Source organism: Sceloporus occidentalis, unplaced genomic scaffold (genome assembly GCF_023333645.1).
Source record: "Sceloporus occidentalis isolate IW3139 unplaced genomic scaffold, rSceOcc1.0.p SCAF_76, whole genome shotgun sequence".
Lineage (NCBI taxonomy): Eukaryota > Metazoa > Chordata > Lepidosauria > Squamata > Phrynosomatidae > Sceloporus > Sceloporus occidentalis.
The window spans coordinates 929,830-942,519 of record NW_028317056.1 but is presented as its reverse complement, the minus strand read 5'-3'; the positions used below and the strand labels follow the sequence as shown (position 1 = coordinate 942,519).

General features: G+C 48.0%; 2 protein-coding genes across 2 annotated transcripts; one reads left to right on the top strand and one right to left on the bottom strand.

Moving 5' to 3' along the window:
* The first annotated feature begins 4,411 nt into the window (after nt 1–4,411).
* Nucleotides 4,412–7,017, top strand: LOC149285672 (sulfotransferase 1B1-like). Its single transcript, XM_089494937.1, has 7 exons — nt 4,412–4,559; nt 4,633–4,761; nt 4,905–5,002; nt 5,121–5,247; nt 5,357–5,451; nt 5,764–5,944; nt 6,905–7,017. The coding sequence occupies exons 1-7, from the start codon at nt 4,412–4,414 to the stop codon at nt 7,015–7,017; spliced, it is 891 nt and encodes a 296-aa protein (XP_089351063.1).
* A 2,216-nt stretch (nt 7,018–9,233) lies between these two features.
* On the bottom strand, nt 9,234–11,264 carry LOC149285671 (E3 ubiquitin-protein ligase TRIM39-like). Its single transcript, XM_089494782.1, has 2 exons — nt 10,710–11,264; nt 9,234–10,049 (listed from the first exon to the last, which is right to left on the bottom strand). The coding sequence occupies exons 1-2, from the start codon at nt 11,262–11,264 to the stop codon at nt 9,234–9,236; spliced, it is 1,371 nt and encodes a 456-aa protein (XP_089350908.1).
* Between the last annotated feature and the right edge of the window lie 1,426 nt (nt 11,265–12,690).

Genomic DNA, 12,690 nt, shown 5'->3' with positions numbered 1-12,690 from the left:
TCGGTTATTTCTTGCCGTCTCCGTCCGCTCGATCCCGAAAACATGAAAAACGGGGGCCGGGGGGGGGACCTCGTGTACCCAGCATTTTTATTTATTATTATTTTTAATCAAATGTTAGTAATAGACGTTTCCTGTCAATTCCTCTTTCACCCCCTAACGACTGGTAATGGAGGCTATACGTCACGAAAACCATGAGGACCAAAGACGTGTCCCCTACGTCATGGGATGTCAAATTTGCCAGCTTAGTCCCGCCCTGGCCCCCCAAACTGGGACAAAATTTGGGGCCCCCGGAGAGCATGAAAGAGACCCCTAAAAGCGTGACACATTCATCACAATTATTATTTGGTTTTTTTTTTCTAAAATACGGCTCGGTTTCTCTCGCATGACTTGTGTTAAATACGGGGCCCCAGGTATTTTTCTTTTTCTTGGGGCCTCAAAAATCTGAAGCCACCCTGTAAAAGTAGGTGAAGAGTTCTGGCCGTGTGTGATCGGGTCACGTGTGATCGGGTCACGTGGAGCGTTCGGTTCCACATCAGGTGAGACCATCTGAGCTTTGACACTCGGTGAACCTGGGCGGGGCAGCAGGGTGACGCCGCACTTTCTCCCGCGGACTGTTAAAGGGGAAGCGTCACTTAGCAGGACTTCTGGAATATTCTACAATATATACCGCGATGCAGCATAACTAAACCTCATAGCGAGCAGATTCAAAACCCTGAACCTGCCGGCAGATCGGCCCCCATCCGGCCCCCGTCTAGTCGCCCGTTTCTCCTGCTGTAAAGACTCAAACCTTAATCAGTCGTTGGTCTCGTCTTAGATTCAGGAGCCGTATGTCTGTCCCATGCATGTTTAATACCCTCACTGTATTACCCTCTACCACCTCTGCTGGGAGGCTGCTCCATTTATCTACCAGTCAAGTAAAGTTACCTCTCAGTAAAGTAAACCTTGCTTCCATTCCATCTCATCCTCTGACCCTCTAGTGTTAGATTTGGGTCTCGGAATTACTTTTTTTCCTGTCTGTTATAAAGAGACGGTTATAAAGCGAAAGTTCTGGAACGTGTCCCACCTGCATCAAATCACCCTGAGGTCTGAGAACCTGCCCCGTTACCCTGAGAACCTGCCCCGTTACCCTGAGAACCTGCCCCGTTACCCTGAGAACCTGCCCCATTACCCTGAGAACCTGCCCCGTTACCCTGAGAACCTGCCCCGTTACCCTGAGAACCTGCCCCATTACCCTGAGAACCTGCCCCGTTACCCTGAGAACCTGCCCCGTTACCCTCAGTATATCAGGTTCTAGGTTTAGTTGCAGTGAAGACGCTATGATCCGCCTAACTCTCTCGGGATTTTTATCTCAGTCATGTGATTAAATCTGCGCTAATCATGAAATTTTACCCGAAAGAAAATCCATTCACCCCCCGAAAACCGCGCCGGAGGATAACGCTTACATAAAAACAGATTAAGGGGTTAAGTAATATTTGTTTTACACATTATACACAGAACATATATCTGCCAAGTGTCCCTCTTCACTTTGACCAGTCCTTCACCCAAACCCCTGATGCCCCTCTCTCCTCCCCCGATGCCCCTCTCTCCTCCCCTGATGCCCCTCTTTTGTAGGAGGTCAGAATGTTTGCTGGGTATGAGGGGATCGCAGGGTTCTACAGCCCTAAAAGCCCCGATAATGTGTATAGAAACAGCAGGAAACGGCTTTATAAATTAAACGGGGTAAATAAACCCCATTATTCTTCTTCTGAATGCCCCCCTCAGTTACAGCCATCACTGGTTATTGTCAATCATCCAGAAATTATTATTATTAACTGATTTATAAAGCGTCATCATATTCCACAGCGATGTACAATGACGGGAAATTAACCCTAAAACCCCCATAAAATAAAGTGCCCCTCAACACATAACCAGACACAGGCTACAAACCGACATTATTATTAATGATTGATTATTTAATATTTTTAATTATTGATTATTAATCTTGTTGTTATTTATTATTATTCATTAATTATTATGGGGATAAAGCTTTGTGTTTATCTTTCTGGGATGAAATATGATAAAATGAAGCAGGAGGCAGAAACCTCCCTAAACTCTGTAACAGCTGCCCCCCCCCCCCCCCGGGGCATCAGGATTAGCTGCATTTTAGAAATAATAATCAGGATTAATCAGTGATTTTCTGCCTTTTTTGTCTGTGTGCAGGGGAGGGATTTGCCTATCTAAATACACTAATTCCTCCCCAACCTCTGGTCTGTCAGCCCTCCCTGTCCACACCTTCCCCTCCAGCCTCTCCCTCCCCTCTACCTATTGCAGAGTTTCCCCTCACCTCGTCACATTTGGCACCCAGATACCCGGGTAGGTGAGTACCCTGCGCAGGTTAGCTTTGGCTCTGTGCCACCTCTCTGGCATGCAATTGGTTAATATTGGAGTTTATTCACTGGGGCGACCCTGCATAATGTATAGTGCAAGCAGTGAGGTGACCTCTCACTGAAATATGCTTTATGCAAGGCCGTTCATGGGGCACAGTGGAGTCAGGGAGATGAGATTGCAAGCTCTCCTGCCAACTCCCTCTTTAGTATCCAATCAGCCGGTACATATTATATGGAAATCCTGGAGTGTCCGTGCCCCCGAGGACCGGAGTTTTAAGCTATTATAGGCCCCCAGCTCTGAGCGCTGTTCCTAGAGGAGACGCTCTACAATCTGACGGGACCTTCAGCCAATTATTAATCCAGCTGTGGGGGTTAGATATGGCGCGGGCCCCGAGCAAATGTAAAGGAATCTATAACCCTAGACCAGTGGCCCCATCCGGCCCCCGTCTAGTCGCCCGTTTCTCCTGCTGTAAAGACACAAACCTAAATCAGTCGTCTTAGGTTCAGGAGCCGTATGCCTATCCCATGCAGGTTTAAAACCCTCGCTGTATTACCCTCTACTACTTCTGCTGGGAGCCTGTTCCAATTATGTACTACCCTCTCAGAAACGTTAAGACACTGTGCACGCCGTTAATCGCCCGAAGGCTCTTGCACCGCTTAGCCGGTTGATCCAGCACCGTGGGGTCACAATCTTACCGGTCTCTGAGATGTAACCGCGTGCCGGAGATTTCAACAAGGAAACCAACCATTTAATTCTAAGAAAAAGAACTTACAGGAAATGTCCATTTTTGCTTGAATTCTGTGGCTCAGCCAATTAATATCTGCCCCTGGGGGGGGGGGGCAATATTTTTTACCTGCTTTGGGTTGTAGAGCTTCTGCCAATGAATGTTTTGGGCTTTTTTATTTATTTTTTTCTCCCCAGCTGTTTTTGTCTTGGATTCCATCCACCCCGTAGCTTTAACCCCCTCTATGCTGATTAGCGCACAGATGGGGCAGGGGGCTGGCGTTATTCCATTATTTGTTTCTTATCCCCTCGGAGGGGGTTACAGAGCCCTCGGACCCCCGTCTCGCTGATATCCCCAGCGGGGGCTTCTGCCTTTAAATCAGTATCGTTTGGTTTTGTTATTCTGACACAGCTGCAGGGCGTCCACTCCGGGGACTCTGCAGAAAGTTCGAGGCAGGGATGGGGGGGGTATTTGGACCAAACTGAGATAGAGATGGGGTAGTGAAGCAAAGAATGGTGTTAGAAACGAGAGAGGACGAGACATTACCAGGGGGAGGACCAGCTGGGTAGGAACGGTTGGATCTAATGGAGAATGGAAGCCGAGTGGGGATATAAGGCTGGAGAACGAGGGAGGCTGAGGAGATATGGGAGGCTGGTGGTGGGTGGAGGGGCAGGGAGACTGGGGGCCGATACAGAAGCAGGGGGGATTTGGAGGAGTAGGGAAGCTGGGAAAGCAGGGTACAGCGAGGGGTGATAATAGGTTGGAAAAGATGAAAGGCTGGAGGAGATGGGAGAGCATGAAGGTTGAGGGAGATATGGGTGGCCGGGGTCGGATGGAGGAGCAGGGAGGTTTGAGATGGGAGGCGGGGGAGATGGAGGGGCGGTGGAATGTGGGGTAGTGATGGGAGGCGGGGGGGAGATGGAATGTGGGGTAGTGATGGGAGGCGGGGGGGAGATGGAATGTGGGGTAGTGATGGGAGGCGGGGGGGAGATGGAATGTGGGGTAGTGATGGGAGGCGGGGGGAGATGGAATGTGGGGTAGTGATGGGAGGCGGGGGGAGATGGAATGTGGGGTAGTGATGGGAGGCGGGGGAGATGGAGGGGCGGTGGTATGTGGGGTAGTGATGGGAGGCGGGGGAGATGGAGGGGCGGTGGTATGTGGGGTAGTGATGGGAGGCGGGGGAGATGGAGGGGCGGTGGTATGTGGGGTAGTGATGGGAGGCGGGGGAGATGGAGGGGCGGTGGTATGTGGGGTAGTTATGGGAGGCGGGGGGGTGTGCAGGGTGATTGGCTCTAATAAAACAAACACTATTTGACCAGGATGGAAGGTTTAGACGAATGGAGACGCAAAGACTGGGTTACCGTCCGTGGGGTCCCCATGGTTTGTGCTTTTTCTCCAAACTGGGAACGTATCGATGAGTTCCAAGTCAGAGAAGATGACCTCGTCGTTGCCACCTACCCCAAGTCAGGTACCTATCAGCACTGGTTCGCCTCTGACCCTGTAATGGAATTCATGGCTCATGGCGTCCACGTCATCCCCAGGTACCACATGGATCAGTGAGATCGTTGACGTCATCCTGGCTGATGGTGACACGGAAAAGAGCCAAAGAGATGCCATCCACAACAAGGTGCCCATGCTGGAGTTCTGTGCTCCAGGATATGCACCCCCAGGTGAGGCAGTAGGCAATAAATTTACCCTATGGGACGCGACTTCGTGGCTCGAGAGCCAAGTCTTACACCTTTTTTATTCTCATTTTCCATCTCGTTTATGACCTGTTACACGTAGTGGCTTCTTTGCACCATTATTCTTTTAGGAACCCAGCAGCTGGAAGCCCTACCTTCTCCTCGGGTGATCAAGACCCACCTGACGGTTTCCCTCCTCCCAAAATCCTTTTGGGAAAAGAACTGTAAGGTATGGTGTATCCATTGGGGGCCAATCCGGGCTCAAAACCTCTAAACTTATGAAGGAAGACCCCAGAGAACACAGCTGCGGGGCGTTGACTTTGGGTCTGATACCCTTCTCTCCGCAGGTTATATATGTAGCGAGGAACCCTAAGGATGTAGCGGTCTCATACTATCATTTTGACCTGATGAACAAACTACACCCCGAGCCGGGTCCCTGGGAGGGGTATATAGAGAAGTTCATACGAGGGGCAGGTGAGAGGCCACACAGATACAATGTTACCAGGCATTCTCCGCAGCGTATTACCCTCCAATCAGAGCATGCGATTCCATGCATCGTTAAGGCGCTGTCTCTGTTTTCCAGTGGCTTACGGGCCGTGGGGGGCTCACGTGAGAGACTGGTGGGATCTGAGAAATCAGCATGGAATCCTGTATCTTTTTTACGAGGACATGATTGAGGTGGGTCTTGTTGGTCTGCAGAAGAGCTTACAATCCATTGTGGAAATGTTTAATATATTTTATAGATTTTTTCGATCCTTTAAGATTGCACTCTTTGCATCACAATCTTACCTTGTATGCAAATTATTTTAGTACAAGTTAATTTGCATATGGGGCTTTGTACAAACATTAGGACATTCCAGGGACAGGGGTGTTGGATACAGGTGTGGGGCGCAGGCTACATGTCATACCTGAACATGGGGGGCGCAGGGTTTAAGGGGACAGATATGTGGACACGGCCCGGTGACCACCTTTAACCCTTTCCCCATATAGGATCCAAAGCGTGAGATCCAGAAGGTGGTGAAGTTCCTGGGGAAGGACCTAACCGAGGATATTCTGGAGAAGATCGTGAGGCACACCTCCTTCCAGGCCATGAAGCAGAACCCCATGACCAATTACACAACTTTATCGTCAACCGTGATGGACCACTCAGTGTCCCCCTTCATGAGAAAAGGTAGGTTATCTCTAGGTGCTCATGATTGCAAGCTCTTTGTCCTACTTTCCCTATACAACTCATGCCTTCACCGTACACCTGACCATACCAGCCCCAACCGTTTCACCGAACAGTTACGTTCCTTTCAATCCTGCCAAGTCACCTGAATTTTTATCAGCTTGTTACACGAGGTCCGGCCATGGCTGGCACACCGGGGTGAGAACCGCCAACCGGCCACCGCCCTCCCGGGAACACAATGGCGTTTAGTTACTGGATCCCGGATTTCAAATTTTGCTGCGAAAGGATCCGGCATAACCTGATCACACCGCGTTCTCTCATGTGGGCAACGGATTAAAATATTTCACCGCGTGTGACCTTTCAAAACATTGCCCTCCCTGTGAGATTAGGGGGATTATGTATAAAAGAAAACAAAAAAAAAACATTCCATTGCTATGGCGATAGGATCACTTTTCAAACTTTTTTGGCAGGTGGGGCATCCGCAGAAGTGTTTTTTTTTTGGTTTTGAGTTAGGAGATCATCTGTCTCCCATTGGTGTATGTGACATCATCATACCCCCCCCCGACATTTCAGGGGCCCATATTGGAACATCCCTCAATGTTGGGGGGCCCTCACCCGAATAGCCACAGGAGGCCTGCAATAGAAGCCGATGCTGTAATAAATTGCTTTCACAGATCAAGGGGGTAGGTTGGGGCAGCTCAAGCGATTCATGATGCCAACCTCCCACAAAAGTGGAACGGTGGGGCATCTATCCGGGACTGTCCTGCGAAAATTAGGACTGTTTGCATCGTTGCCGGAATCCATACTACCTTCCATACAGCAGCCAACACTCCTGCTTTGGATTTAGTCACCAGGAATGGGGGCAACAAGGGGTGACTCAGGGCGTCAGAGATGGGACCCACTGATTTCTAAAGTAGTTCTGTATAAAGCAGATCGCTGATCCGTATCTCTCTCCCTCTCCAGGAATCTCCGGCGACTGGAAGAACCACTTCACGAAGTCTCAGAGCAGGAGGTTTGATGAATATTATCAGAAGGAAATGGCCGGCAGTGAATTATCATTCAGGTTCCAGGTCTGAGCAAAAGAGGGAGAGCGGCCCCCACAGCCATGTGACAGGAGGGTGGTGTGTGAGACCCCCCTACAGATTGCACATCCAATGAGAAACCCAAATCCTCCATCACTTTAAGGAAACTGCCCCTGCGCTACAATGAAATTTAGATTTTTAATCGTCTGGGGGAAGCATTTTATGAAAGCACATCTTGAGCAAGAGCGTTTGTTACACAGGAAGTGGAAGGCACACTACTTCCTGTTGGCCAGATTTAGAAGTCACTATATTTGCGATATGAGCCTTTGATGTAATTAACTTTACAAGAAATTCTTGGTGTGGGGAATATTTTTACATTTATTTAGGAACGGCGCCATCTTGTGCAAGAAGTAGCCTTAGCATCGCTTGCTGACGGTCATGCGCAGCTGGGTTTGTAGGAATTTAATGAGCTTAATCTCTGCAGATCTTGGGATGTTTTACCTTTATCCTTAAATCATTAAAATTTAAAATTCTGTCTGAACACAGCATTAAGTCTACGCGAGTCAAAAAAGTATTTTCACTTTATATGGTAACGGCCTATCAGCACCTGCATATGTGTGTCACATGACAATTAAGCGTTCCCTGCAAAAAGATATGAATGAGGCAAAACTGTAAAATAATAAAGAAGACAAAGGGGTAGAATTTAGAATTGCATGTAAATTCAGGGCCCTGGGGTTACCTTTTTGGCACCCGACAGCCGCTGGTATACTTTTCTGTAACACGTGGGGTGCCTGTTCCAAGACCCTTCGGAGAAAAGACATTCCAGGGAGGACTACCTGCTGGTCTGCCCCCACCTGACGTCTAGGATACCCCACACCTCCATCTATCCCTGCTCATCTGCCCTTCACGAACCCGCGTGACCCTGTAATTACTTCAGTGCCAGGTAGGAGCGTTCAGAAGGCTTGGAAGAGAAAATGTGAATGTAGGGTCAGGTCACAGACAAAGGCTCGCCAGGCCTGGTACACCAAGGAAACAAGATCCCTGGTTATAGCCATACTGAGTCTGCTTTAGGGAAATGACCTCTCCCTGCCCCATGTCTTCCTGTCTTTGCAGGAGAACCTGGCAGTTGCCCCTCTGATTCCCTTTAAGCCAGTGGCCCGGTCATCTGTGTGGTGGGTCGGTCCTCCCAAAAAACCTCAGTCCCAGACACGTGGGGTATTCACAAGCCCAGCGTACATTGTATTTGGGTAGCTACATCTCACAGCACACGGCTGGCGGCATTTACATATATGTTTCTGTTAGGACGTACCGCCACCTGCTGAAATAAAGCAATGACATCATGTGTACCTCTTATAGGTGTGATTGGGGAAGATGCGTTTTAAAGCAAACAATTTTTGGTGTTTGTGCCAAATCCAACCTTATAATAATTCCCATTTAGTAGACTCCTGGGTCCCCATGTGCTGGGTCCCTGGGCCCCAGGCTCTCCTTCACACCCTGGCAGGGACATGGTCCTCACCCTGGTCCATCTCTGGGTAATATCCTAAATGTTTAAGAGCCCACGTGGGGTGAGAAAGGTGCCCTTGCCTTTTTTGCCTAGGGCAACATCTGGTCATTTTGTTAGGTTTAACCCTTTAACCAGGGCATATTATAACATATAGTAGCAAGCGGCAGTTCATTCACTATTCTAATTGACACATTTGGCCCCTGTTGGCCCTGCGTAGTCTGGTTGGCTATCATGGCCAAGACATGAAGGCGCAGCTGCCTCTTTGGTCCCCACATTGAATATTTTCTATCATAAGACATATTACCACCACCTCCCCCCTCCTGTTCAGTAACTACCCCATGCTGGGGTACAACATAAAACACTCAGCTCAGTAGCTGTAAAACAGAAGCAGAACGATACATAAATATGTACTAGTGAATTATAAGAAGCTAATTATTTATTTTAAACAAAAAACATATACATTCCCTTTACCCTTCCCACCACCACCACTGCAACCATGGACCGGTTATACGGGACAGGAGCTCCCGGCAAAACAGGAAAGGCTACCTCCATCACCTCAGCAGCTGGCTTTGAATTTTTAATTTTAATCAATATGAAAGATAATATAATTAATACTATAATTGATAAAAATATAATCATTAATAATAATAAAATAATAATGATAATATAATTGATAGTAATATAATTAATGATGCCGTCTCTATAGCCAATCCCTTCATTGTATATTATTGACATCTAGATGCGATTTGCGTAGTGATTAGTATCCTCAGCTCGTGATTTTTACCCAACCTTCATGCTCCACAAAGAACGCGGCATGAAGCGGCTCGGAGAACGTGGCCCCGAAGGTGTATAAGTGTCTGATAAGGTCACTGAGCTGGTAAAAGGAGAGCCGGCCGGCCTCGTAATCCAGGTATACCCCCAATCTCTGCAGCGGGGAGTCGGAGTTTAGTGGCTTTCCCTTGGAGTTGTGCATCAGCGAATAATCTTTATGACGTAAACCCAGACACCAGGATTTGTCGGAAAAGCCAAGGAAGGCCTGGTGTCCCTTCCTGTCTATACTGGGATAAGCCATGCCCACCATCCAGTTTCCCGAAGAACTGGTGTCTACTTCCCAGTAATGCTGGCCTGAGGAAAATCCTCTGGTGCTTAAAACTTGGTAAAAACAAAACCTCTCTGGGGTTTCTAAGCGTTTCTGGTTAATTTGTGACCAGGAGGCTGTTTTTGAGTCGCGCGAGAGAACCACGTAATCTCCCGCCGTATTCTCATCCAGTAAGATGCCCGAAGCCTCCGGCACGCAGCGTCCCACCCTTACTCGCGTCATAATGTCCGCCAAGACTTGGTGCAGGGTCACTGTGACGTGACCTTCATCTAAATAACCCCAGGTACAGGCTCCTTTACTTCTCCTTCTATCTTTATGGTGTCCCGTCTGAGCAACATTACCGGCTTTTTTCCATTCCCACCCCTCTAAGATAGTAGAGGGATCCATCTTGCTGCAGATGTCTTCAATGTGGAGAATCTTCGTGGACAACATCTTCTTCTGGATTTCCAGCTGCCGGATCTGATCTGAGACCTGACGGTTCTTCTAGAGACCCCTGGAGACGTATAGGCAGAAGGGGTTACATGACCCAGCCATGCACTCAGGAAGGAACTGGGGGAGGATTTGGGGTCAAACATCGGTCAGCGACTCAGTATCACCTGGGTGGGATTTATTTTGGAGGGAAAATATACTGTATAAATTTATGTGAAAATAACCATATTTATTATTTCAAACTGATATACAGAGGAGAGAAGATTCCCGCCCTCCCTCCCCGAGTCTAGGAGTTCAGCGGAGGACGGCTGCATTGGATTGCGTTGGGATCTGGCGGAGTGATCCAGAGGTTTTTAGACCTTGATCTAGTTTGTGGTATGGGCATACATTCATGTTGTGTTAGATGTTAGATGTTAGAGTGATGCCCATACAGGTTTTCTACATTCAAGGTGTTTATTGCCCCGACCCATCGTGTCCTGAGTTTTACAACGACCGGTGGTATCTGGCGGGGCTGGTGTCGTCAATAGGACCATTAAGTTATGGTCGGTTCAGTTTTAAATTCAGAATTTTAAGACGTGTACATTTCTTTAATACTGTTACATTTGGAGTAATAAACAATGTCGCGGCATTTAGTAAATAAATGCCGTGGCCAATTCTAAATCCAATGTGCCTCCGTGTCATTTATTTGGTGTTCGAACAGTTTATACACAGTGCCGTAATGATAATGTGTAGTGCATGGGTCATGTCCTTCTGCCTGGAGATCTCGCTTAGGACGCGTTTCTCTTGCGTGTCTAGCTGTTCCCTTAGATTGTTAAACAGGACAGTCACCATCTCTGTCATACGGTCTTCTTCTCCTTGTATCTCAGTTTTGTGGTCCTCAAGACTCTCAATCTCTTTTCTATCAGAGGTCAGTTTCTGAAGAACGGCTCTGAGTTTCTCCTTCATCTTCTGAGATGCCTTCTCCAGAGGTTCCACCTGATGTCCCTCATGCTTCCCATTCTGTCCACAGGAGACACAGAGACACACAGCATCTTCATAGCAGTAATATTTCAAGACCTCCTTGTGGATGGAACATGTCCTGTTCTTCATCAAAGTGGTGGGTTCCACCAAGACGTGTTCCGGTGAATTATTGTGTATCTTCAAGTCCATATCACACAAAGATTCCAGAAGTAACTCAGTAGCGACCCCACAGACCAGCGTCCCCGGATCCGCGGATAAACTCAGGCAGACGGAGTCGGTCAGCTTGTCGCTGCGATCCGCCGTCGCCATTACGGAAACATCAAGGAAACATTAAAGAGAAAATATCTGCCCTTGTAGCTTAGAAATGCAGTTGGACTTGTCTTGTCACAAAACATATTTTTTTCCCCCTCAAGTTTAACCCTTTAAGTTCCTCATTCACTGTAATTCAGTAGTTTTTTCACAAAAAAAAGTGGGTTCAGCCAGCGAGTGCAGATTATAGAGAATAAACAGAAATCACAAATTATAATAATAACAGAAAGTAACGGGAATGAGATACAGACTTACCCAGAAACCGCTACGGTTTGCCGCCGAGTCTCAGGGTATTGGGGTGAATTCCCAGGGTTTCCACCTCAGTCCCAGGGAAAAGGGCAGATTCTCAGGGTTTTTTCTCCCAGTCTCAAGGTCTTGGGGCAAACTGGCAGATTCTCATTTTTTTTAGCTCAGTCTTAGGGTCTCGGGGCAAATTCTCAGGGTTTTTACACCAGCCTCAGGGTCTTGGGGAGAATGGGCAATTTCTCAAGTTTTTTTTTACCCCAGTCTTAGTGTGAATGGGAAGATTCTCAGGGGTTTTCCAGCAGTCTCAGCGTCTCAGTGCAAATGGGCATATTCTCAGCTTTTTACCTCAGTCTCAGAGTGAATGCTTAAGTTCTCAGGGTTTTTACCCCAGTCTCAGGGTAATTGTGCAGATTCTCAGTTTTTTTACCTCAGTCTCGGGATGAATGGGCAGATTGTTTAATTGTGTGCTATTCGTGTAAGTAAGTGGGGCATTTAGAAGAAGAATAATGGGGTTTATTTACCCTGTTTAATTTATAAAGCCATTTACTGCTGTTTCTATACATTAGAGGGGTTTTTAGGGCTATAGAACCCTGTGATTACCTCAAACCCAGCAAACATTCTGAGCGCTTAAAAACAGGGAGGAGTGGCAAACAGTGTCAATAAAACTTTTGCATAAAAAATGCTGCATGATTTATTTTTAATATACTACCACCCGCCCCTAGTTGTCAGTAACCAATAAAATTCATAGGTTGGTTTGCTTGCGTTCTTGTGTTGCCATGGAGATTAGAGGAGGGGCCCTGCGCATGTGTCTGGTATGACTCAGCGGTTGTCTGTTTGGGTTCCTCATTTCTTACTGAAGGCAGCGCGAGGAGACGGTGGGCTCCGTGTGACGTTTCAGAGCGGGTCAACCAATACGAAGGCTCCCTACCTCATCCGCAGGTAAGCGCACTCTTGCACGGCCCCAGCGCCCCCGCTGCAGCAACAGCCAATCAGCGTTCGCCGTTCTCCTGATTGACAGGCGCTCTGAGCAGTCATTTCCTGAGGCGCCCCGCCCGAGGAGTGGTCAGCTGGGGTGCATTTCCGCAGCGGCTGGGGTGTTATCGTGTGGGGTATCCGCAGTGGGGTCGCGGGGTATTTAGGTTTCTGCCTGTTGCAAAGTAGGCCTTGGAAATCTAAGTAG

Bases quoted from the DNA above. Each gene is read 5' to 3' on its own strand.
- LOC149285672 (XM_089494937.1), top strand. From the start codon at position 4,412: ATGGAAGGTTTAGACGAATGGAGACGCAAAGACTGGGTTACCGTCCGT. The intron at 4,560-4,632 runs GTACCTATCAGC...CGTCATCCCCAG, and splicing joins TGCCACCTACCCCAAGTCAG to GTACCACATGGATCAGTGAG. The intron at 5,945-6,904 runs GTAGGTTATCTC...CTCCCTCTCCAG, and splicing joins GTCCCCCTTCATGAGAAAAG to GAATCTCCGGCGACTGGAAG.
- LOC149285671 (XM_089494782.1), bottom strand. From the start codon at position 11,264: ATGGCGACGGCGGATCGCAGCGACAAGCTGACCGACTCCGTCTGCCTG. The intron at 10,050-10,709 runs GCACTGTGTATA...AGGGGTCTCTAG, and splicing joins CACTACACATTATCATTACG to AAGAACCGTCAGGTCTCAGA.